Source organism: Sciurus carolinensis, chromosome 3 (genome assembly GCF_902686445.1).
Source record: "Sciurus carolinensis chromosome 3, mSciCar1.2, whole genome shotgun sequence".
In the NCBI taxonomy this organism is placed as follows: Eukaryota; Metazoa; Chordata; class Mammalia; order Rodentia; family Sciuridae; genus Sciurus; species Sciurus carolinensis.
In genome coordinates this window covers 21,294,815-21,316,648 of record NC_062215.1, presented here as the reverse complement: position 1 = coordinate 21,316,648, position 21,834 = coordinate 21,294,815, and the positions used below count along the sequence as shown (strand labels likewise).

General features: G+C 41.1%; 3 protein-coding genes across 4 annotated transcripts; all 3 read right to left on the bottom strand.

The window, feature by feature from the left end:
- Positions 1–1,879: 1,879 nt before the first annotated feature.
- On the bottom strand, positions 1,880–2,686 carry LOC124979260 (keratin-associated protein 4-4-like). The gene is made up of 4 exons (XM_047543780.1): positions 2,565–2,686; positions 2,238–2,459; positions 2,051–2,118; positions 1,880–1,971 (listed from the first exon to the last, which is right to left on the bottom strand). The coding sequence occupies exons 1-4, from the start codon at positions 2,684–2,686 to the stop codon at positions 1,880–1,882; spliced, it is 504 nt and encodes a 167-aa protein (XP_047399736.1).
- An 8,449-nt stretch (positions 2,687–11,135) lies between these two features.
- Positions 11,136–11,747, bottom strand: LOC124979834 (keratin-associated protein 4-4-like). 2 transcript variants are annotated; one of them, XM_047544604.1, is made up of 3 exons: positions 11,623–11,747; positions 11,480–11,553; positions 11,136–11,377 (listed from the first exon to the last, which is right to left on the bottom strand). In XM_047544604.1, exons 1-3 carry the CDS (start codon positions 11,745–11,747, stop codon positions 11,136–11,138), a joined length of 441 nt encoding a protein of 146 aa, XP_047400560.1. The 2 variants fall into 2 exon arrangements, with proteins under 2 accessions (XP_047400560.1, XP_047400559.1); XM_047544603.1 differs by having other exon boundaries at positions 11,136–11,553.
- Positions 11,748–20,114: 8,367 nt separating this feature from the next.
- LOC124979833 (keratin-associated protein 5-2-like) lies at positions 20,115–20,744 on the bottom strand. Its single transcript, XM_047544602.1, has one exon. The coding sequence runs from the start codon at positions 20,742–20,744 to the stop codon at positions 20,115–20,117; it is 630 nt and encodes a 209-aa protein (XP_047400558.1).
- Positions 20,745–21,834: the final 1,090 nt, after the last annotated feature.

Below are 21,834 nucleotides of genomic sequence, written 5' to 3'. Positions count from 1 at the left end.
TGTAGGAGGCCTCACCATTTTCTACTTCCTGGTGTTCTCAGTTACTGTGCATGAACATGGGAAGGTCTCTTATGCTTATGGTCAAGGATGACCTCCTAGAGTGACAGAATGGTAGGTACTGTGAACCTTGAGAAGGTGAGGTTTCCTGGGAAGTCATTAGGCCACTGGAAGCAGGCTCTCCAAAGGTACTGGCTGAACCCTGCCCTTTCTGTCTTTTTCTTTCCAGGTGGTGATGGGTGCAGTTTGCTCAAGGACATAATTTTGCCTTTGCTATTCTCAGGAAAGTCCCATAGAAAATTCACCACTTATCTTGACTCAAACCTCCAAAATGGTGAAAAAAAAAAAAAAACCCTGCTTAAGTAAGATTGTTGCCTCAGTTATTTCCTTCCATTAATATGAAGGGAATAATAAAGAAGTTTATGCAATTGCCTCAGCTTTGAGAACTTCCATCTAGCCAACAGCATGTGGGAACAGTCAGCATTTATGTTACAAAGACTCAGACATTCCTGTAGATAATTGACCTTGTTTTCAAGGCTCTCCTTCAGTCACTGGTTTATAAGGATCCAGCTCCAGTGTAACAGTGATACTATTGGGAAAGAGCTGAGGACAATCTCCACTCAAAAGCCAGCCAGCCTTGAGACCCATCACTGAGAGAGTCAAGGGTGGAGGCCATTAAGAATGAGGTGCCCATCTGGTATTGTTCCCTGTCCCTCAGGTCCAGTGATATATTGATATATCCAGTACTCTCTTAAAGGAAACTATGAGGAAGTTGGTTAGAAGTAACAATTTTCTTGGAAGATTTATTAGTTCAATGGCCAGTCAGACTAGGACTGGACCCTTACTTATAAAATCTATCCATGTTTTTAGAAAAGTCGTGAAAGATACCAACAGTGAGAATAGGAGGACAGGGATCCAGTCTCTCTTCCCTGGAAATTATACCAGATAGAAAGACTTAGAAGAAGTAGCTGGAGAAGTGATAAGAGAAGCACTGTAGGGAATTTGGAAATTGATTCAGCACAGTACAGAGGACATAGACAGTGAAGAGGACACCACTGGTGCAATGAGATGCATGAAGGATTGGAAGTGGTCACCCAGGGGACACTGAGCTGGAGGTTTGCACCGGCTCCCCATTCACTGGTCTGAGATTGGCTCCTGAGCCCTTTAACACTCCTTCACCGAGCTCACTCTTCATCTAGAAAAGTCCTCAGGCATTGAGGTCCAGTGTTTCCTTTCCAGATCATCTTTGAGTTCTAATGGTATTAAAAACTTACAGATGATCTATCCACAAATTGACAGAGAAGGGCAACAACACAAAGGGAAAAATAAAGAGACATGATGCCATTATGTGCGTATGCCAGGAAAATTAAAATTTATTGAAGATGTAGGTCTATCTCCACATTGAGACATCACGTTTGAGAAAATTAAAGTCCAGAGTGGTAAAGTGAAATTAGAGGGAGGAGGATATAAAAATTTCAAATTTGTTTACATTTGTACAAGAGAGAGCAAGCGAGGCAATCACTTAGGGGCACACTCTATCAAAGTATCAGTTGGAATTAGGGTGTCCAGTTGTTCGATCAGGCAAGGGCTCATACATGGAGTCCGTGGAGAATATTGGTGGGAGAAGAAGAGGAGAGATCAGGTCAGAATTCTCAGCAGCAGGTCCTCCAGAGCAGACTGAGGAGCAGCAGGTGGCTTGTAAACACATGAATGGAGTAGCAGGAAACACAGTAGGTGAGGGGCAGCACCGGGTTGTGCAGCAGGTATTCTAGCAGCCTTTGGTTATGCAGCAGGAGGGCTGAGAGGAGCTGGGCATGTAGCACCTGGGGTGGGTGCCAGCAAGGGGGCTGGCAGCACTCAACTGTAGCCAGGTTGGGTGTCATCAGCAGGAGCCACAGCAGCTGGGGCGGCAGCAGGTGGTCCTGCAGCAGGTGGTCTGGCAGCAGGTGGGGTGACAGCAGCAGGAGCCCAGCACTGGAGCCACCATAGCCACCGCACCCACCACAGCCACTGGAGCCACCACAGCCACTGCAACCCCCACAGCAGGGACTACAGCAGCAGCTGGGGCTGCAGCAGGTGGTCCTGCAGCAGATGGTCCTACAGCAGATGGGCCGACAGCAGCAAGAGCCACAGCCACCACACCCACCACAGCCACTGGAGCCACCACAGCCACCGCACCCACCACAGCCACTGGAGCCACCACAGCCACTGCAACCCCCACAGCAGGGACTACAGCAGCAGCTGGGCGGCAGCAGGTGGTCCTGCAGCAGGTGGTCTGGCAGCAGGTGGGGCGACAGCAGCAGGAGCCGCAGCCACTGGAGCCACCACAGCCACCGCACCCACCACAGCCACTGGAGCCACCACAGCCACCGCAACCACCACAGCAGGGGCTGCAGCAGCAGCTGGGTTGGCAGCAGGTGGTCCTGCAGCAGGTGGTCCTACAGCAGATGGGCCGACAGCAGCAGGAGCCACAGCCACCGCACCCACCACAGCCACTGGAGCCACCACAGCCACCGCACCCACCACAGCCACTGGAGCCACCACAGCCACCGCACCCACCACAGCAGGAGCTGCAGCAGCAGCTGGGGCGGCAGCAGGTGGTCCTGCAGCAGGTGGTCTGGCAGCACCTGGGCTGGCAGCAGCCACAGCCCTGCCCGGAACAGCAGGATCCACAACAGGAGTTGCACATGGTGTCAGAGGATGGAGGTACTGGGGATGTTTCCAGGAAGGTGGGTTTGGGAGGTTGGAGGCCTCTCTCTCTGACATCCACTTTTATACCCTGAGAATGGGCTGCCGACTTCATAGGTAACATCATTTCCTAGTCATTATATTAGTAAATGGACTATTATCAAATTAGGCCCATTTATTTTGGGCTTACATTTCCAGGTGCATGGAAATCATGAGTTCCTTTCATAGTGTGAGTACATTCATTGTCAGCTCTTCCTTGATCATTTCTGAAGTGTTTTTCAGGCTCTCCTTCCTCAAAGAGAGGTGTCAGATGACATTCTACCTCTTCCTGTTGGGTTACAGTGTCAGTGTGCATAGGACATCATGTGTGTCTTGGGAAAGGTTGACTTTATCATCCCGTTTTTCTTTATGGGGACACAAAATGGAACAACTAATTATTGTCTGATGCCTCATTGTTTATGGGTCTTCAGGGGAATGGAGTTTAAATGTGCAACATAGACCATGTAGAAAACAGGCAGGTCATTATGACATATTTCCCTTTCCAGAGTCTAAATCTTAATGTCCATGCTCCATGTTTAACCAAAGATTAAGGTATTTTGTCAGGTGGAATGTATGGAGTGAACCTGGATTCTACTCTTTCCTCAAAAAAAATCTCTCAAAACTAAATTTGGGGACGCTTTTTATATATTCATTTATTTCTTTTCAAATTTTTAAAAATGAATGCTCTTTTTATTCGTTGTTTTTAGATATACATGATAGTAGAGTGTATTTTGATGTGCTATTCCTACAGAGAGTATAACTTCCTATGCTTGTGTTAGTACATGATGTGAACTTACAGTGGTCATATACTCATATGTGAGTATAGGAAAGTTACATCTGATTCATTCCACTCTCTTTCCTTTATGTATCCCCCTCCCATCCCTTCTTTTTCCTTTGATTAATCCAATGAACTTCTAACCCAATGAACTTCTGCCACCGCTTATTGTGTGTTAGCATGCTCATATCTTAGAGACTCTAGGGCTCCTTATTTTCTGGGATTGACTTAGTTCACTCAGCATGATATTCTCCTGTTCTATCCAATTATCTGTAATGGCATGATTTCATTCAATTTTATGGCTGAATAGTATTGCATTATATTTATATACCACACTTTTTCCCATTCATCTAAAGCACTGAGGTTCCTCATTTCCCATATAACTCCAACCTGCCACTTACTGTCTCCACTGCATTTCAAGGCTCTGAAGATGCTATGTATGCTCTTTTTCATTGTTGGGGCTATTGATCTCATTTCACCATATATGTTTATCATATAAGAAAGAAAAAAAAAATCAACCAGCCAACAAAAAGCAAAAGGAAATCAGAGTGAAAAAAGAAAACAGATATCTGGATAATCAGTATAAGCTGGCATATATTCATAGTGAGGATGAAGTCAACTTGCAAAGGTCACTGAATACCATGGTGAAAAGTCATTGACTAGTGTTGTAAAAATGAGGAATGTTGGCAGTTCATTAGTTGGTCTCCTGTTGGTCAAGACACAGGAAGGAAGAGACTATTTGGTCTCTGTATGATGGCATCCTTCAGTGTCTTCATTATTTGTTAATTACGTTCTTTTTAAATTTTATTCTTTAAATTTTTTGTTCTATTTTGTTGTTCATGACAGTAGAATTCACTTACACATTTTGATAGTTCAAGCATTAGTGAAGTTTAATCTCTTATTTTTCTTATTATATATATTGTAGGATCACATCAGTCAGGCAGTCATCTATGTACCTGAGGTAATAATGTCTGTGTCACTCTACTATCCTTCCTACCCCCATACCACTTCCCCTTCTATCACTCCCCTCTTCCTTGTATGAAGTAACTCTTAAGGATATGATCCTTTTAATATTCCCATCATGTTAGCTTGCTGAGCAAACACCTGATTTTGGTGTTCTCATTTTTAAGGCATGTGTTGTTAAGATTGGAGTATATGATTATTTAAATAATTCTATAGTCTGAGTAGGGAGATATTTCAGTGCATTTGCTGTGCCAAAGAGGTAGAGGGGAAAAAATACGAAAATAATTTTGATTACTGGGGGGATGTTTCCACACACAATTAGGGAGTTTGACAGAACCTTTTCACCATAGCTAAAAAGCAAGAAGACACTAGACATAGATCACAGTCTGGGCAATAACTACCACAAACAGTGGTTCTCAATACTACCTGCAGTTGAATCCACATGGGCAACATTAAAAACTGCCAAAGCTTGGGTCCTGCCAACAACAACATTGATGTAATTCCTCTGGGGTTACTTGGTCCTCTTCCTTGTTTATCCTGATCTGAAACAAAATTGATATCCTCCTATTAAATTATCCCTATTACATGCATTGGAGTGATTCCAATTAAGAACAGATGTCACGAAAATCACTAAATTTCAATGGATGCTACCTAAATAATTGAGGAAATATCCTGAATGGGGAACAATAAAGTTTGAACAACGTGGACTGGAAAACTGATATTCCTCTTTACTGCTTTGGATCAGTCTTGTACTCACATGGGTGAGATAGAACAAAGAGCATTTGAAACAATGGGAAATCACTGTTCAGCACCTTGCACTGTGAAGGAGGGAACTCTCAACAGGGGAGAATCTACTAACTGTACTCCCTGGTAAATTTGACCTGTGAAATACAGTCTATAATTAATATCTGAAACATACTCACAAATTCCTTGAATTCTTCACATCTTCCCTTCTCCTATGACTTGATGTAGTACATGAAGTGTGATGTTTTCCCAATAAATAGTTTTCTTTGTCTTTTTGGAATGCCCCAAGGTAAATTAATCCTGATAATGAAGCACGAAGGATATTTGAAAGAGGTGGACTCAGTTGTCATTTGCAAGACCCATCCAAGAATTTGGTTATGTCTGTGAGTAGCCTGGGCTCATCGAGTCAGTCTATCTTTTAAAAAGAATAAGGAAACAGTTTTGTTTTCAGGTGTCACTTACATGATGTTAGTGCACGACTTTTAAAAAATAAATACATGTTATGTACTGTGTTCACAGCTATATGGTAGGACAAGTATTTGGATTACACTGTGTTAGTAAAGATAAGACAATTGTGTCCATCAGTCATTCACCACTGTGACCAAATTACATGGTAAGAATTACTTGATTGAGGATAGATATATTTTGGCTCATGTTATCAGAGCTTCAGTTCATTGTGGACAGACTACTTTGCATTGGGTCCCAATCAAAATAGAACACCATGGCAGAAGGGCATAGTGAATATGCCTTGCTGTGCTCCATTAATCCCAGCAAGGAAGCAGAGAGAAGGAAGGGGCCACAGGGAAGTGGTATCTTCCAGGACCCTCCCAGTGACACACCTCCTCCAGCCATGCTCCACCTGCCTGCAGTTATCATTCAGACCTTTCAAATTTGGATGCACTCTTAAGGTTATAGTCCTCAAAACCCAATCATTTCTCCTTTGAACAATTCTTCCTAAACACGGGGGGTTCTGGGGAGAACCCTTATCTGTTCATATTCAACCCATAAACTTGCTTGAAGTGGAGACCATTACAGTAACCATGTAGGTTGATAGGAATGTTAATGTACTTTAAATCCAACCGTTTACTTTACAATGAAAATCAAGTTGTTTCAAATATTGAAGCATATATAATGAGCAGTATTATCAGATTTGATATGAAGTGGTACATGTAAGCAGAACAGTATTTAAAGCAATAAAATTGTTGGTCTAGCATCGATTGGCTTTCCATTTCACCTTGAAATATCTTCATTCATTTCTTCTCTAAAATTGTTTTTCATATTTTTGAATGAGTATTTCAATTCACCTGACTTCTTAAGAACACATTTTTATTGGGCTGAGGGCACATGCCTGTAATGGCATACACTGAGAAGTCTGAGGCAAGAGAATCCCAAAGGTGAGGTCAACCTGGAAGCTTAGGTAGGCCCTATATAAAAACAAAAATGAGAAGAGCTTGAGTTTTATCTCAGTGGTAAAGCACTCCTAGATAATATGCCAAGTAACAGTGAAAACAAAGCAACAAAATGGTAAAAACTTAAAAAATGCCAGATATGTTATTATGGAGATCACATTTATTGCAAATATATGTAGATGTAGATATATACCTTATACTGGACCTCGGCTTTTCTTGGTTGTAGACTTTTGATAGCTTCTTCTCTTTTGGTGCTTGATATCAATCTCTTTAATTGTGTATGACTTCCTGATTCAGTTTTGGAGGATCATATGTCTTTAAAAATTTATCATATCTTCGATATTTTCTATTTATTGCAGTAGAGATTTTCAAAGTAGCTTCTAATTATGTTATGTATTTCAATGATGTCTGTTGTGATCTTTCCTTTTCCATCATGTAGTCTAGTAATTGGAATTTCCTCTCCTCTTCATTGTGTGGCTAAGGGTTTATCAATTTTGTTTACTTATTCAAAGAACCAATGTTTGGTTTTGTCAATTGTTTGAATTTTTTGTCTTCTCTCAATTTCATCAATTTCAGTTCTGATCTTAATGATTTCCTGTCTTGTACTACTTTTGGTGCTGATGTGTTCTTCTTTCTCTAGGGCTTTGAGATGTAAGTTAGGTCATTTAGTTGTTGACTTTTTATTCTTTTAATGTATGAACTCAGTGCAATGAACTTTCCTCTTAGTACTGCTTTCAGAGTATCCCAGAGGATAAGATGTGTTCTATCGTTTTTCTTGTTTACCACTAAGAATTTTTTTATGTTCTCCCTGATGTCTGGTATCACTGCATCATTCAGTAGCATATTATTTAGTCTCCAGGTGTTGGAGTAGTTTTTGTTTTTTATTTTATCATTGTTTTCTAATTGCAGTTCACTATGGTCTGACAGAATACAAGGTAGTTGTTCTATATTTTTGTATTTACTAATGGCTGCTTTGTGCCATCGCATATGGTCTATTTTGGAGAAAGATCCATGAGGTGCTGAGAAGAAAGTGTACTTGCTTGCTCATGGATGATATACTCTATATGAGACTATACCATTGATGTAATATTTAATTCTCTAGTTTCTTTGTTCAGTTTTTGTTTGGATGATCTATCCAGTGGTGAGAGTGGTGTGTTAAAGTCACCGAGTATTATTGTGTTCTGGTCTATTGATTCTTGAAATTGTGAAGGATTTGATTGATCTACATAGATGCTCCATTGTTTGGGGCATAAGTATTCAAAATCATTATGTCTTCCTGGTTTATGGTTGACTGAAGCAATATGAAATGTCCTTCTTTATCCCTTTTGACTAACATAGGTTTGAAATGCACTTTATCTGATATGTGGATGGAGACCCCTGCCTTTCTTCTGAATCCATGTGCATGGTATGCTTTTCTCCATCCTTTCACCTTTAGTCTGTGAATGTCTTTCTGTGTGTGATGAGTCCCTTGAGGCAGCATATTGTTGGCTCTTTCTTTTATCCAATCTGCCAGTCTATGTCTTTTGCTTAATGAGTTTAGGCCATTAACATTCAGAGTTATTATTGAGATATGATTTCTATTCCTGGTCATTTTGGCTTATTTTTTTTTAACTTGACTTTGTTTCTCCTTCTATTGGCTTTTCCTCCCTTTATTTTTTTTCACTTCCTCCTCATGAAATATTTTGCAGAGAATGTTCTGTATTCCTGGTCATTTTGGCTTATTTTTTTTTAACTTGACTTTGTTTCTCCTTCTATTGGCTTTTCCTCCCATTATTGTTTTTCACTTCCTCCTCATGAAATATTTTGCAGAGAATGTTCTGTAGTGCAGGAATTGTATTTTTAATTTCTTTAACTTTTGTTTATCATGGAAAGATTTTATTTCATCATCAATCGGAAGGTAATTTGGCTGGGCATAGGATTCTTGATTGGCATCCATGTTCTTTCAGAGATTGAAATTTATTGTTCCAGCTGCTTCTAGTTTTTAGAGTCTTGGCTGAACAATCTGCTGATATCTGTATTGGTTTCACCTTATATGTAATCTGACACTTTTCTCTCACAACGTTTAAAATCCTATCATTATTTTGTATGTTAGGTATTTTCATAATTATGTACCTTGGTGTGGACCTGTTGTAATTTTGTACATTTGGCATTCTATATGCCTCTTGTATTTGATTTTTCATTTCATTATTCAGGTTTGGGAAACATTCTGATATTATTTCATTGAACAGATTGCTGAATCTTTGGTTGGTATCTTTGTGCTTTCCTCAATTCCAATAATTCATAAACTTGGTCTTTTATGATATCCCATAATTCATACACTATATATACTACATATTTATATATACATATATAGTATCATACATAATTATCAGACAAGTATCTACATGCTCAAAAGTGAAGTCCAGGAAGAGAAAGTCAGCATTATCAAGGGGTCTATATATCTTTTCCTGACCCCTTCTCCCTCGCTCCACCAAGGAGAATATGTATCCTGATTCTTAACATATTCTTATCATCATTTCTCTTTGTACTTTAGTCACCTACATATACATTTGTAAACTGTACAGTTTAGTTGTCCATGACTTTGTATTTTATATCAATAGAATCAGTGAATACAATTTTTTTTTTATTCTTTGAGTCAATATGCTGGAGTATCAGAAATAGCCTGTAGGAGGTCTCACCATTTTCTACTTCCTGGTGTTCTCAGTTACTGTGCATGAACATGGGACATGTCTCTTATGCTTATGGTCAAGGATGACCTCCTAGACAGAAATGGTAGGTACTGTGGACCTTGAGAAGGTGAGGTTTCCTGGGAAGTCATTAGGCCACTGAAAGCAGGCTCTCCAAAGGTACTGGCTGAACCCTGCCCTTTCTTTTTCTTTGCAGGTGGTGATGGGTGCAGTTTGCTCAAGGACATAGTTTTGCCTTTGCTATTCTCAGGAAAGTCCCATAGAAAATTCACCACTTTATCTTGACTCAAACCTCCAAAATGATGAAAAAAAAACCCTGCTTAGGTAAGTTTGTTGCCTCAGTTATTTCCTTCCATTAATATGAAGGGAATAATAAAGAAGTTTATGCAATTCCCTCAGCTTTGAGAACTTCCATCTAGCCAATAGCATGTGGGAACAGTCAGCATTTATGTTACAAAGACTCAGACATTCCTGTAGATAATCGACCTTGTTTTCCAGGCTCTCCTTCAGTGACTGGTTTAGAAGGATCCAGCTCCAGTGTAACAGTGAAACTATTGGGAAAGAGCTGAGGACAATCTCCACTCAAAAGCCAGCCAGCCTTGAGACCCATCACTGAGAGAGTCAAGGGTGGGAGCCATTAAGAATGAGAGTTGCCCATCTGGTATTGTTCCCTGTCCCTCAGGTCCAGTGATATAGTGATATGTCCAGTACTCTCTTAAAGGAAACTATGAGGAAGTTGGTTAGAAGTAACAATTTTCTTGGAAGATTTATTAGTTCAATGGCCAGTCAGACTAGGAGCTGACCCTTACATTATTGAATCTATCCACGTTTTTAGAAAAGTCATTGAGAATAGGAGGACAGGGATCCGAGACTCTGTTTCATGGAAATTATACCAGATAGAAAGACTTAGAAGAAGTATTTGGAGAAGTGATAAGAGGAAGCATTGTAGGGAATTTGGAAATTGCCTCAGCACAGTACAGAGGACGTAGACAGTGAAGAGAACACCACTGGTGCAATGAGATGCAATGAAGGATTGGAAGTGGTCACCCAGGGGACACTGAGCTGGAGGTTTGCACCGGCTCCCATTCACTGGTTGAGATTGGCTCCTGGACCCTTTAACACTCCTTCCCAGAGCTCACTCTTCATCTAGAAAAAGTCCTCAGGCATTGAGGTCCAAGTGTTTCCTTTCCAGATCATCTTTGAGTTATAATGGTATCAAAATCTTTACAGATGATCTATCCACAAATTGACAGAGAAGGGCAACAACACAAAGGGAAAAATAAAGAGACATGATGCCATTATGTGCATATGCCAGGAAAATGAAAATTTATTGAAGATGTAGGTCTATCTCTGCATAAGACATCACGTTTGAGAAAATTAAAGTCCAGAGTGGTAAAGTGAAATTAGAGGGAGGATATAAAAATTTCAAACTTGTTTACATTTGTACAAGAGAGAGCATGCGAGGCAATACACTTAGGGGCACACTCTATGAAAGAATCAGTTGGAATTAGGGTGTCCAGTTGTTCCATCAGGCAAGGGCTCATACATGGAGTCCATGGAGAATACTGGTGGGAGAAGAAGAGGAGAGATCAGGTCAGAATTCTCAGCAGCAGGTCCTCTAGAGCAGACTGAGGAGCAGCAGGTGGCTTGTAAACACATGAATGGAGTAGCAGGAAACACAGTAGGTGAGGGGCAGCACCGGGTTGTGCAGCAGGTATTCTAGCAGCCTTAGGCTATGGAGCAGGAGAGCCGAGAGGAGCTGGGCATGTAGCACCTGGGGTGGGTGCCAGCAAGGGGGCTGGCAGCACTCAACTGTAGCCAGGTTGGGTGTCATCAGCAGGAGCCACAGCAGCTGGGGCGGCAGCAAGTGGTCCTGCAGCAGGTGGTCTGGCAGCAGGTGGGGCGACAGCAGCAGGAGCCACAGCCACTGGAGCCACCACAGCCACCGCACCCACCACTGCCACTGGAGCCACCACAAACACCGCAACCCCCACAGCAGGGATTACAGCAGCAGCTGGGGCGGCAGCAGGTGGTCCTGCAGCAGGTGGTCTGGCAGCAGGTGGGGCGACAGCAGCAGGAGCCACAGCCACTGGAGCCACCACAGCCACCGCACCCACCACTGCCACTGGAGCCACCACAAACACCGCAACCCCCACAGCAGGGACTACAGCAGCAGCTGGGGCGGCAGCAGGTGGTCCTGCAGCAGGTGGTCTGGCAGCAGGTGGGGCGACAGCAGCAGGAGCCACAGCCACTGGAGCCACCACAGCCACCGCACCCACCACAGCCACTGGAGCCACCACAGCCACCGCACCCACCACACCAGGGGCTGCAGCAGCAGCTGGGGCGGCAGCAGGTGGTCCTGCAGCAGGTGGTCTGGCAGCACCTGGGCTGACAGCAGCCACAGCCCTGCCCGGAACAGCAGGATCCACAACAGGAGTTGCACATGGTGTCAGAGGATGGAGGTTCTGGGGATGTTTCCAGGAAGGTGGGTTTGGAAGGTTTGGAGGCCTCTCTCTCCCACATCCCCTTTTATACCCTGAGAAGGGGCTGCCATCTTCATAGGTAACACCATTTCCTAGTCATTATATTAGTAACTGGACTATTATCAAATTAGGCACTTTTATTTTGGGCTTACATTTCCAGGTGCATGGAAAACATGATTTCCTTTCATAGTGTGAGTACATTCATTGTCAGCTCTTCCTTGATCATTTCTGAAGTGTTTTTCAGTCTCTCCTTCCTCAAAGAGAGGTGTCAGATGACATTCTACCTCTTCCTGCTGGGCCACAGTGTCAGTGTGCATAGGACATCATGTCTGTCTTGGGAAAGGTTGACTTTATCATCCTGTTTTTCTTTATGGGGACACAAAATGGAACAACTAATTATTGTCTGATGCCTCATTGTTTATGGGTCTTCAGGGGAATGGAGTTTAAATGTGCAACATGGACCATGTAGAGAACAGGCAGGTCATTAGGACATATTTCCCTTTCCAGAGTCTAAATCTTAATGTCCATGCTCCATGTTTAACCAAAGACTAAGGTATTATGTCAGGTGGAATCTATGGAGTGAACCTGGACATTACTCTTTTCTCAAAAACAAATCTTTCAAAACTAAATTTGGAGCCTCTTTTTATGTATTCATTATTTCTTTTCAAATTTTTAAAAATGAATGCTTTTTTTTTGTTCTTTTTAGATATACATGATAGTAGAGTGTATTTTGATGTGCTATTCCTACAGGGAGTATAACTTCCTATTCTTGTTTTAGTACATGATGTGAGCTGACACTGGTCATATACTCATATATGAGCATAAGAAAGTTACATCTGATTCATTCGACTCTCTTTCCTTTATGTATCCCCCTCCCATCCCTTCTTTTTCCTTTGATTAATCCAATGAACTTCTAACCCAATGAACTTCTGCCACCGCTTATTGTGTGTTAGCATGCGCATATCTTGGAGACTCTAGGGCTCTTTATTTTCGGGAATTGACTTACTTCATTCAGCATGATATTCTCCTGTTCTATCCAATTATCTGTAATGCCATAATTTCATTTGTTTTTATGACTGAATAGTATTGCCTTATATTTATGTACCACACTTTTTCCCATTCATCTAAAGCACTGAGGTTCCTCGTTTCCCATATAACTCCAACCTGCCACTTACTGTCTCCACTGCATTTCAAGGCTCTGAAGATGCTATGTATGCTCTTTTTCATTGTTGGGGGTATTGATCTCATTTCACCATTTCTGTTTATCATATAAGAAAGAAAAACAAAATCAATCAACCAAGCCAACAAAAAGAAAAGTAAATCAGAGTGAAAAAAGAAAACAGAAATCTGGATAATCAGTATCAGCTGGCATATATTCTTAGTGAGGATGAAGTCAACTTGCAAAGGTCACTGAATACCATGGTGAAAAGTCATTGACTAGTGTTGTAAAAATGAGGAATGTTGGCAGTTCATTAGTTGGTCTCCTGTTGGTCAAGACACAGGAAGGAAGAGACTATTTGGTCTCTGTATGATGGCATCCTTCAGTGTCTTCATTATTTGTTAATTACGTTCTTTTTAAATTTTATTTTTTAAATTTTTCGTTCTATTTTGTTGTTCATGACAGTAGAATTCACTTACACATTTTGATAGTTCAAGCATTAGTGAAGTTTAATCTCTTATTTTTCTTATTATATATATTGTAGGATCACATCAGTCAGGCCATCATCTCTGTACCTGAGGTAATAATGTCTGTGTCACTCTACTATCCTCCTACCCCCATACCACTTCCCCTTCTATCACTCCCTCTTCCTTGTATGAAGTAACTCTTAAGGATATGATCCTTTTAATATTCCCATCATGTTAGCTTGCTGAGCAAACACCTGATTTTGGTGTTCTCATTTTTAAGGCGTGTGTTGTTAAGATTGGAGTATATGATTATTTAAATAATTCTATAGTCTGAGTAGGGAGATATTTCAGTGGATTTGCTGTGCCAAAGAGGTAGGGGGGAAAAAAGACAGACGAAAATAATTTTGATTACTGGGGAGATGTTTCCACACACAATTAGGGAGTTTGACAGAACCTTTTCACCATAGCTAAAAAGCAAGAAGACCCTAGATATAATGCACAGTCTCGGCAATAACTACCACAAACAATGGTTCTCAATTCTAGCTGCAGTTGAATCCACATGGGCAACATTAAAAACTGCCAAAGCTTGGGTCCTGCCAACAACAACATTGATGTAATTCCTCTGGGGAGGAACTTGGTCCTGTTCATTGATTATCCTGATATGAAGCAAAATTGAGACCCTTCTTGTTTAATTATCCCTATTACATGCATTGGAGTGATTCCAATTAAGAACAGATGTCACGAAAATCACTAAATTTCAATGGATGCTACCTAAATAATTGAGGAAATATCCTGAATGGGGAACAATAAAGTTTGAACAACGTGGACTGGAAAACTGATATTCCTCTTTACTGCTTTGGATCAGTCTTGTACTCACATGGGTGAGATGGAACAAAGAGCATGTAAAGCAATGGGAAATCACTGTTCAGCACCTTGCACTGTGAAGGAGGGAACTGTAAACAGGGGATACACCCCTAACTGTACTCCGTGGTACATTTTACCTGTGAAATAACAGGAGATAATTACTCTTTGAGACCTACTGACAAATTACCTGAATTCTGCTCAAACTTCCCTTCTCCTATGACTTGAAGTAGTACATGAAGTGTGATGTTTTTCTAATAAATAGTTTTCTCTGTCTTTTTGGAATGTGCCAAGCTAAAATAATCCTGATTATTAAGCACCAAGGAAATTTGAAAGAGGTGGACTCAGTTGTCATTTGCAACACCCATCCAAAATTTTGGTTATGTTTGTGAGTAACCTGGGCAGATCATGGTAGTCTATCCTTTAAAGAATAAGGAAACGGATTTTTTTTTTTTAGGTGTCTCTTACATGATGTTATGGCACAACCTTTTAAAAATACATACATCCTATGTACTGTGTTCACAGCTATATGATAGGACAAGTATTTGGATTACACTGTGTTAGCAATGATAGGATAATTGTGCACATCAGCCTTTCACCACTGTGAGCAAATTGCACGTAAGAATTACGTGATGGAGGAGAGATTTGTTTTGGCTCATGTTATCAGAGCTTCAGTTCATTCTGGACAGAATACTTTGCATTGGGTCTCAATCAAAATAGAACACCATGGCAGAAGGGCATAGTGAATATGCCTTGCTGTGCTCCATTAATCCCAGCCAGGAAGCAGAGAGAGGGAAGGGGCCACAGGGAAGTGGTATCTTCCAGGACCCCCCAGTGATCCACCTCCTCCAGCCATGCTCCACCTGCCTGCAGTTATCATTCAGTCCTTTCAAACTTGGATGCGCTCTTAAGGTTATAGTCCTCAAAACCCAATCATTTCACCTTTGAACAATTCTTCCTAAACACGGGGGGTTCTGGGGAGAACCCTTATCTGTTCTTATTCAACCCATAAAGTTGCTCGAGGTGGAGACCTCTACAGTAACCATGTAAGTTGATAGGAATGTTAATGTACTTTAAATCCAACCGTTTACTTTACAATGAAAATCGAGTTGTTTCAAATATTGAAGTGTATATAATGAGCAGTATTATCAGATTTGATATGAAGTGGTACATGTAAGCAGAACAGTATTTAAAGCAATAAAATTGTTGGTCTTGCATCAATTGGCTTTCCATTTCACCTTGAAATATCTTCATTCATTTCTTCTCTAAAATTGTTTTTCATATTTTGAATGAGTATTTCAATTCACCTGACTTCTTAAGAACACATTTTTATTGGGCTGAGGGCACATGCCTGTAATGGCATACACTGAGAAGTCTGAGGCAAGAGAATCCCAATGGTGAGGTCAACCTGGAAGCTTAGGTAGACCCTATATAAAAACAAAAATGAGAAGAGCTTGAGTTTTATCTCAGTGGTAAAGCACTCTTAGATAATATGCCAAGTAACAGAGAAAACAAAGCAACAAATGGCAAAAAATTTAAAAAAACCAGATATGTTATTATGGTGATCACATTTATTACAAATATATGTAGAGGTAGATATATATCTTATACTGGACGTGGACTTTTCTTGGTTGTAGACTTTTGACAGCTTCTTCTCTTTTGGTGCTTGAAATCGATCTCTTTAATTGTGTATGTCTTCCTGATTCAGTTTTGGAGGATCAAATGTCTCTAAACATTTATCTTATCTTTGATATTTTCTATTTCATTGCAGTAGAGATTTTCAAAGTAGCTTCTAATTATGTTATGTATTTCAATGATGTCTGTCGTGATCTTTCCTTTTCCATCATGTAGTCTAGTAATTGGAATTTCCTCTCTTCTTCTCTTCATTAGTGTGGCTAAGGGTTTATCAATTTTGTTTACTTATTCAAAGAACCAATGTTTGGTTTTGTCAATTGTTTGAATTGTTTGTCTTCTTTCAATTAAATCAACTTCAGTTCTGATTTTAATGATTTCCTGTCTTGTACTACTTTTGGTGCTGATGTGTTCTTCTTTCTCTAGGGCTTTGAGATGTAAGTTAGGTCATTTAGTTGTTGACTTTTTATTCTTTTAATGTATGAACTCAGTGCAATGAACTTTCCTCTTAGTACTGCTTTCAGAGTATCCCAGAGGATATGATGTGTTCTATCGTTTTTCTTGTTTATCTCTAAGAATTTTTTTATGTTCTCCCTGATGTCTGGTATCACTGCATCATTCAGTAGCATATTATTTAGTCTCCAGGTGTTGGAGTAGTTTTTGTTTTTTATTTTATCATTGTTTTCTAATTGCAGTCCATTACGCTCTGACAGAATGCAAGGTAGTTGTTCTATATTTTTGTATTTACTAATGGCTGCTTTGTGCCATCGCATATGGTCTATTTTGGAGAAAGATCCATGAGGTGCTGAGAAGAAAGTGTACTTGCTTGCTCATGGATGATATACTCTATATGAGACTATACCATTGATGTAATATTTAATTCTCTAGTTTCTTTGTTCAGTTTTTGTTTGGATGATCTATCCAGTGGTGAGAGTGGTGTGTTAAAGTCACCGAGTATTATTGTGTTCTGGTCTATTGATTCTTGAAATTGTGAAGGATTTGTTTGATCTACATAGATGCTCCATTGTTTGGGGCATAAGTATTCAAAATCATTATGTCTTCCTGGTTTATGGTTGACTGAAGCAATATGAAATGTCCTTCTTTATCCCTTTTGACTAACATAGGTTTGAAATGCACTTTATCTGATATGTGGATGGAGACCCCTGCCTTTCTTCTGAATCCATGTGCATGGTATGCTTTTCTCCATCCTTTCACCTTTAGTCTGTGAATGTCTTTCTGTGTGTGATGAGTCCCTTGAGGCAGCATATTGTTGGCTCTTTCTTTTATCCAATCTGCCAGTCTATGTCTTTTGCTTAATGAGTTTAGGCCATTAACATTCAGAGTTATTATTGAGATATGATTTCTATTCCTGGTCATTTTGGCTTATTTTTTTTTAACTTGACTTTGTTTCTCCTTCTATTGGCTTTTCCTCCCTTTGCTGACTTGCATTATTGTTTTTCACTTCCTCCTCATGAAATATTTTGCAGAGAATATTCTGTAGTGCAGGAATTGTATTTTTAATTTCTTTAACTTTTGTTTATCATGGAAAGATTTTATTTCATCATCAAATCGGAAGGTAATTTGGCTGGGCATAGGATTCTTGATTGGCATCCATGTTCTTTCAGAGATTGAAATTTATTGTTCCAGCTGCTTCTAGTTTTTAGAGTCTTGGCTGAACAATCTGCTGATATCTGTATTGGTTTCACCTTATATGTAATCTGACACTTTTCTCTCACAACGTTTAAAATCCTATCATTATTTTGTATGTTAGGTATTTTCATAATTATGTACCTTGGTGTGGACCTGTTGTAATTTTGTGCATTTGGCCTTCTATATGCATCTTGTATTTGATTTTTCATTTCATTATTCAGGTTTGGGAAACATTCTGATATTATTTCATTGAACAAATTGCTGAATCCTTTGGTTGGTATCTCTGTGCTTTCTTCATTACAATAATTCATAAACTTGGTCTTTTATGATATCCCATAATTCGTACACTATATATACTACATATTTATATATATATAGTATCATACATAATTATCAGACAAGTATCTACATGCTCAAAAGTCAAGTCCAGGAAGAGTAAGTAAGCATTATCAAGGGGTCTATATGTCTTTTCCTAACCCATTATCCCTTGCTCCACCAAGGAGAATCTGTATCCTTATTCTTAACATATTCTTATCATCATTTCTCTTTGTACTTTAGTCACCTACATATACATTTGTAAACTGTACAGTTTAGTTGTCCATGACTTTGCATTTTTTATATCAATAGAATCACTGTACACAGTTTTTTTTTTTTTTATTCTTTGAATCAATATGCTGGAGTATCAGACATAGCCTGTAGGAGGCCTCACCATTTTCTACTTCCTGGTGTTCTCAGTTACTGTGCATGAACATGGGACATGTCTCTTATGCTTATGGTCAAGGATGACCTCCTAGAGTGACAGAAATGGTAGGTACTGTGAACCTTGAGAAGGTGAGGTTTCCTGGGAAGTCATTAGGCCACTGGAAGCAGGCTCTCCAAAGGGACTGGCTGAACCCTGCCCTTTCTTTTTCTTTCCAGGTGGTGATGGGTGCAGTTTGCTCAAGGACATAGTTTTGCCTTTGCTATTCTCAGGAAAGTTCCATAGAAAATTCACCACTTATCTTGACTCAAACCTCCAAAATGGTGAAAAAAAAAAAAAAACCCTGCTTAAGTAAGTTTGTTGCCTCAGTTATTTCCTTCCATTAATATGAAGGGAATAATAAAGAAGTTTATGCAATTCCCTCAGCTTTGAGAACTTCCATCTAGCCAATAGCATGTGGGAACAGTCAGAATTTATGTTACAAAGACTCAGACATTCCTGTAGATAATCGACCTTGTTTTCCAGGCTCTCCTTCAGTGACTGGTTTAGAAGGATCCAGCTCCAGTGTAACAGTGAAACTATTGGGAAAGAGCTGAGGACAATCTCCACTCAAAAGCCAGCCAACCTTGAGACCCATCACTGAGAGAGTCAAGGGTGGAGGCCATTAAGAATGAGAGTTGCCCATCTGGTATTGTTCCCTGTCCCTCAGGTCTAGTGATATATTGATATATCCAGTACTCTCTTAAAGGAAACTATGAGGAAGTTGGTTAGAAGTAACAATTTTCTTGGAAGATTTATTGGTTCAATGGCCAGTCAGACTAGGAGCTGACCCTTACATTATTGAATCTATCCACGTTTTTAGAAAAGTCATTGAGAATAGGAGGACAGGGATCCGAGACTCTGTTTCATGGAAATTATGCCAGATAGAAAGACTTAGAAGAAGTATTTGGAGAAGTGATAAGAGGAAGCACTGTAGGGAATTTGGAAATTGCCTCAGCACAGTACAGAGGACGTAGACAGTGAAGAGGACACCACTGGTGCAATGAGATGCAATGAAGGATTGGAAGTGGTCACCCAGGGGACACTGAGCTGGAGGTTTGCACCGGCTCCCATTCACTGGTTGAGATTGGCTCCTGGACCCTTTAACACTCCTTCCCAGAGCTCACTCTTCATCTAGAAAAGGTCCTCAGGCATTGAGGTCCAAGTGTTTCCTTTCCAGATCATCTTTGAGTTATAATGGTATCAAAATCTTTACAGATGATCTATCCACAAATTGACAGAGAAGGGCAACAACACAAAGGGAAAAATAAAGAGACATGATGCCATTATGTGCATATGCCAGGAAAATGAAAATTTATTGAAGATGTAGGTCTATCTCCACATGAGACATCACGTTTGAGAAAATTAAAGTCCAGAGTGGTAAAGTGAAAATAGAGGGAGGATATAAAAATTTCAAACTTGTTTACAGTTGTACAAGAGAGAGCAAGTGAGGCAATACACTTAGGGGCACACTCTATGAAAGAATCAGTTGGAATTAGGGTGTCCAGTTGTTCCATCAGGGAAGGGTTCACACATGGAGTCCATGGAGAATATTGGTGGGAGAAGAAGAGGAGAGATCAGGTCAGAATTCTCAGCAGCAGGTTCTCTAGAGCATACTGAGGAGCAGTAGGTGGCTTGTACACAGGTGAATGAAGTAGCAGGAAACACAGGAGGTGAGGGGCAGCACCAGGTTGTGCAGCAGGTATTCTAGCAGCCTTTGGCTATGCAGCAGGAGAGCCGAGAGGAGGTGGACATTTAGCACCTGGGGTGGGTGCCAGCAAGGGGGCTGGCAGCCCTCAACTTTAGCCAGGTTGGGTGGCATCAGCAGGAGCCACAGCAGCTGGGGCGGCAGCAAGTGGTCCTGCAGCAGGTGGTCTGGCAGCAGGTGGGGCGACAGCAGCAGGAGCCACAGCCACTGGAGCCACCACAGCCACCGCACCCACCACAGCCACTGGAGCCACCACAGCCACCGCAACCCCCACAGCAGGGGCTACCGCAGCAGCTGGGGCGGCAGCAGATGGTCCTGCAGCAGGTGGTCTGGCAGCAGGTGGGGCGACAGCAGGAGTAGCCACAACCACTGGAGCTACCACAGCCACCGCACCCACCACAGCCACTGGATCCACCACAGCCACCGCAACCACCGCAGCAGGGGTTACAGCAGCAGCTGGGGCGGCAGCAGGTGGTCCTGCAGCAGGTGGTCCTACAGCAGATGGGCCGACAGCAGCAGGAGCCACAGCCACCGCACCCACCACAGCCACTGGAGCCACCACAGCCACCGCACCCACCACAGCCACTGGAGCCACCACAGCCACCACATCCACCACAGCAGGGGCTACAGCAGCAGCTGGGGCGGCAGCAGGTGGTCCTGCAGCAGGTGGTCTGGCAGCACCTGGGCTGGCAGCAGCCACAGCCCTGCCCGGAACAGCAGGATCCACAACAGGAGTTGCACATGGTGTCAGAGGATGGAGGTTCTGGGGATGTTTCCAGGAAGGTGGGTTTGGAAGGTTTGGAGGCCTCTCTCTCCCACATCCCCTTTTATACCCTGAGAAGGGGCTGCCGTCTTCATAGGTACCAACATTTCCTAGTCATTATATTAGTAAATGGACTATTATCAAATTAGGCCCATTTATTTTGGGCTTACATTTCCAGGTGCATGGAAAACATGATTTCCTTTCACAGTGTGAGTACATTCATTGTCAGCTCTTCCTTGATCATTTCTGAAATGTTTTTCAGGCTCTTCTTCCTCAAAGAGAGGTGTCAGATGACATTCTACCTCTTCCTGCTGGGTCACAGTGTCAGTGTGCATAGGAAATCATGTCTGTCTTGGGAAAGGTTGACTTTATCACCCCGTTTTCTTTATGGGGACACAAAATGGAACAACTAATTATTGTCTGATGCCTCATTGTTTATGGGTCTTCAGGGGAATGGAGTTTAAATGTGCAACATGGACCATGTAGAGAACAGGCAGGTCATTAGGACATATTTCCCTTTCCAGAGTCTAAATCTTAATGTCCATGCTCCATGTTTAACCAAAGACTAAGGTATTATGTAAGGTGGAATCTATGGAGTGAACCTGGATATTACTCTTTCCTCAAAAACAAATCTTTCAAAACTAAATTTGGAGCCTCTTTTTATGTATTCTTTAATTCTTTTCAATTTTTTAAAAATGAATGCTCTTTTTATTTGTTCTTTTTAGATATACATGATAGTAGAGTGTATTTTGATGTGCTATTCCTACAGGGAGTATAACTTCCTATTCTTGTTTTAGTACATGATGTGAGCTGACACTGGTCATATACTCATATATGAGCATAAGAAAGTTACATCTGATTCATTCGACTCTCTTTCCTTTATGTATCCCCCTCCCATCCCTTCTTTTTCCTTTGATTAATCCAATGAACTTCTAACCCAATGAACTTCTGCCACCGCTTATTGTGTGTTAGCATGCGCATATCTTGGAGACTCTAGGGCTCTTTATTTTCGGGAATTGACTTACTTCATTCAGCATGATATTCTCCTGTTCTATCCAATTATCTGTAAT

Bases quoted from the DNA above. Each gene is read 5' to 3' on its own strand.
- LOC124979260 (XM_047543780.1), bottom strand. From the start codon at position 2,686: ATGTGCAACTCCTGTTGTGGATCCTGCTGTTCCGGGCAGGGCTGTGGC. The intron at 2,119-2,237 runs TGCTGCTGTAGT...CTGTGGCTCTTG, and splicing joins ACCACCTGCTGCCGCCCAGC to CTGCTGTCGGCCCATCTGCT. The intron at 1,972-2,050 runs GTAGTCCCTGCT...TGGTGGCTCCAG, and splicing joins CTGCAGCCCCAGCTGCTGCT to TGCTGGGCTCCTGCTGCTGT.
- LOC124979834 (XM_047544603.1), bottom strand. From the start codon at position 11,747: ATGTGCAACTCCTGTTGTGGATCCTGCTGTTCCGGGCAGGGCTGTGGC. The intron at 11,554-11,622 runs GTGTGGTGGGTG...TGGTGGCTCCAG, and splicing joins AGCTGCTGCTGCAGCCCCTG to TGGCTGTGGCTCCTGCTGCT.
- LOC124979833 (XM_047544602.1), bottom strand. From the start codon at position 20,744: ATGTGCAACTCCTGTTGTGGATCCTGCTGTTCCGGGCAGGGCTGTGGC.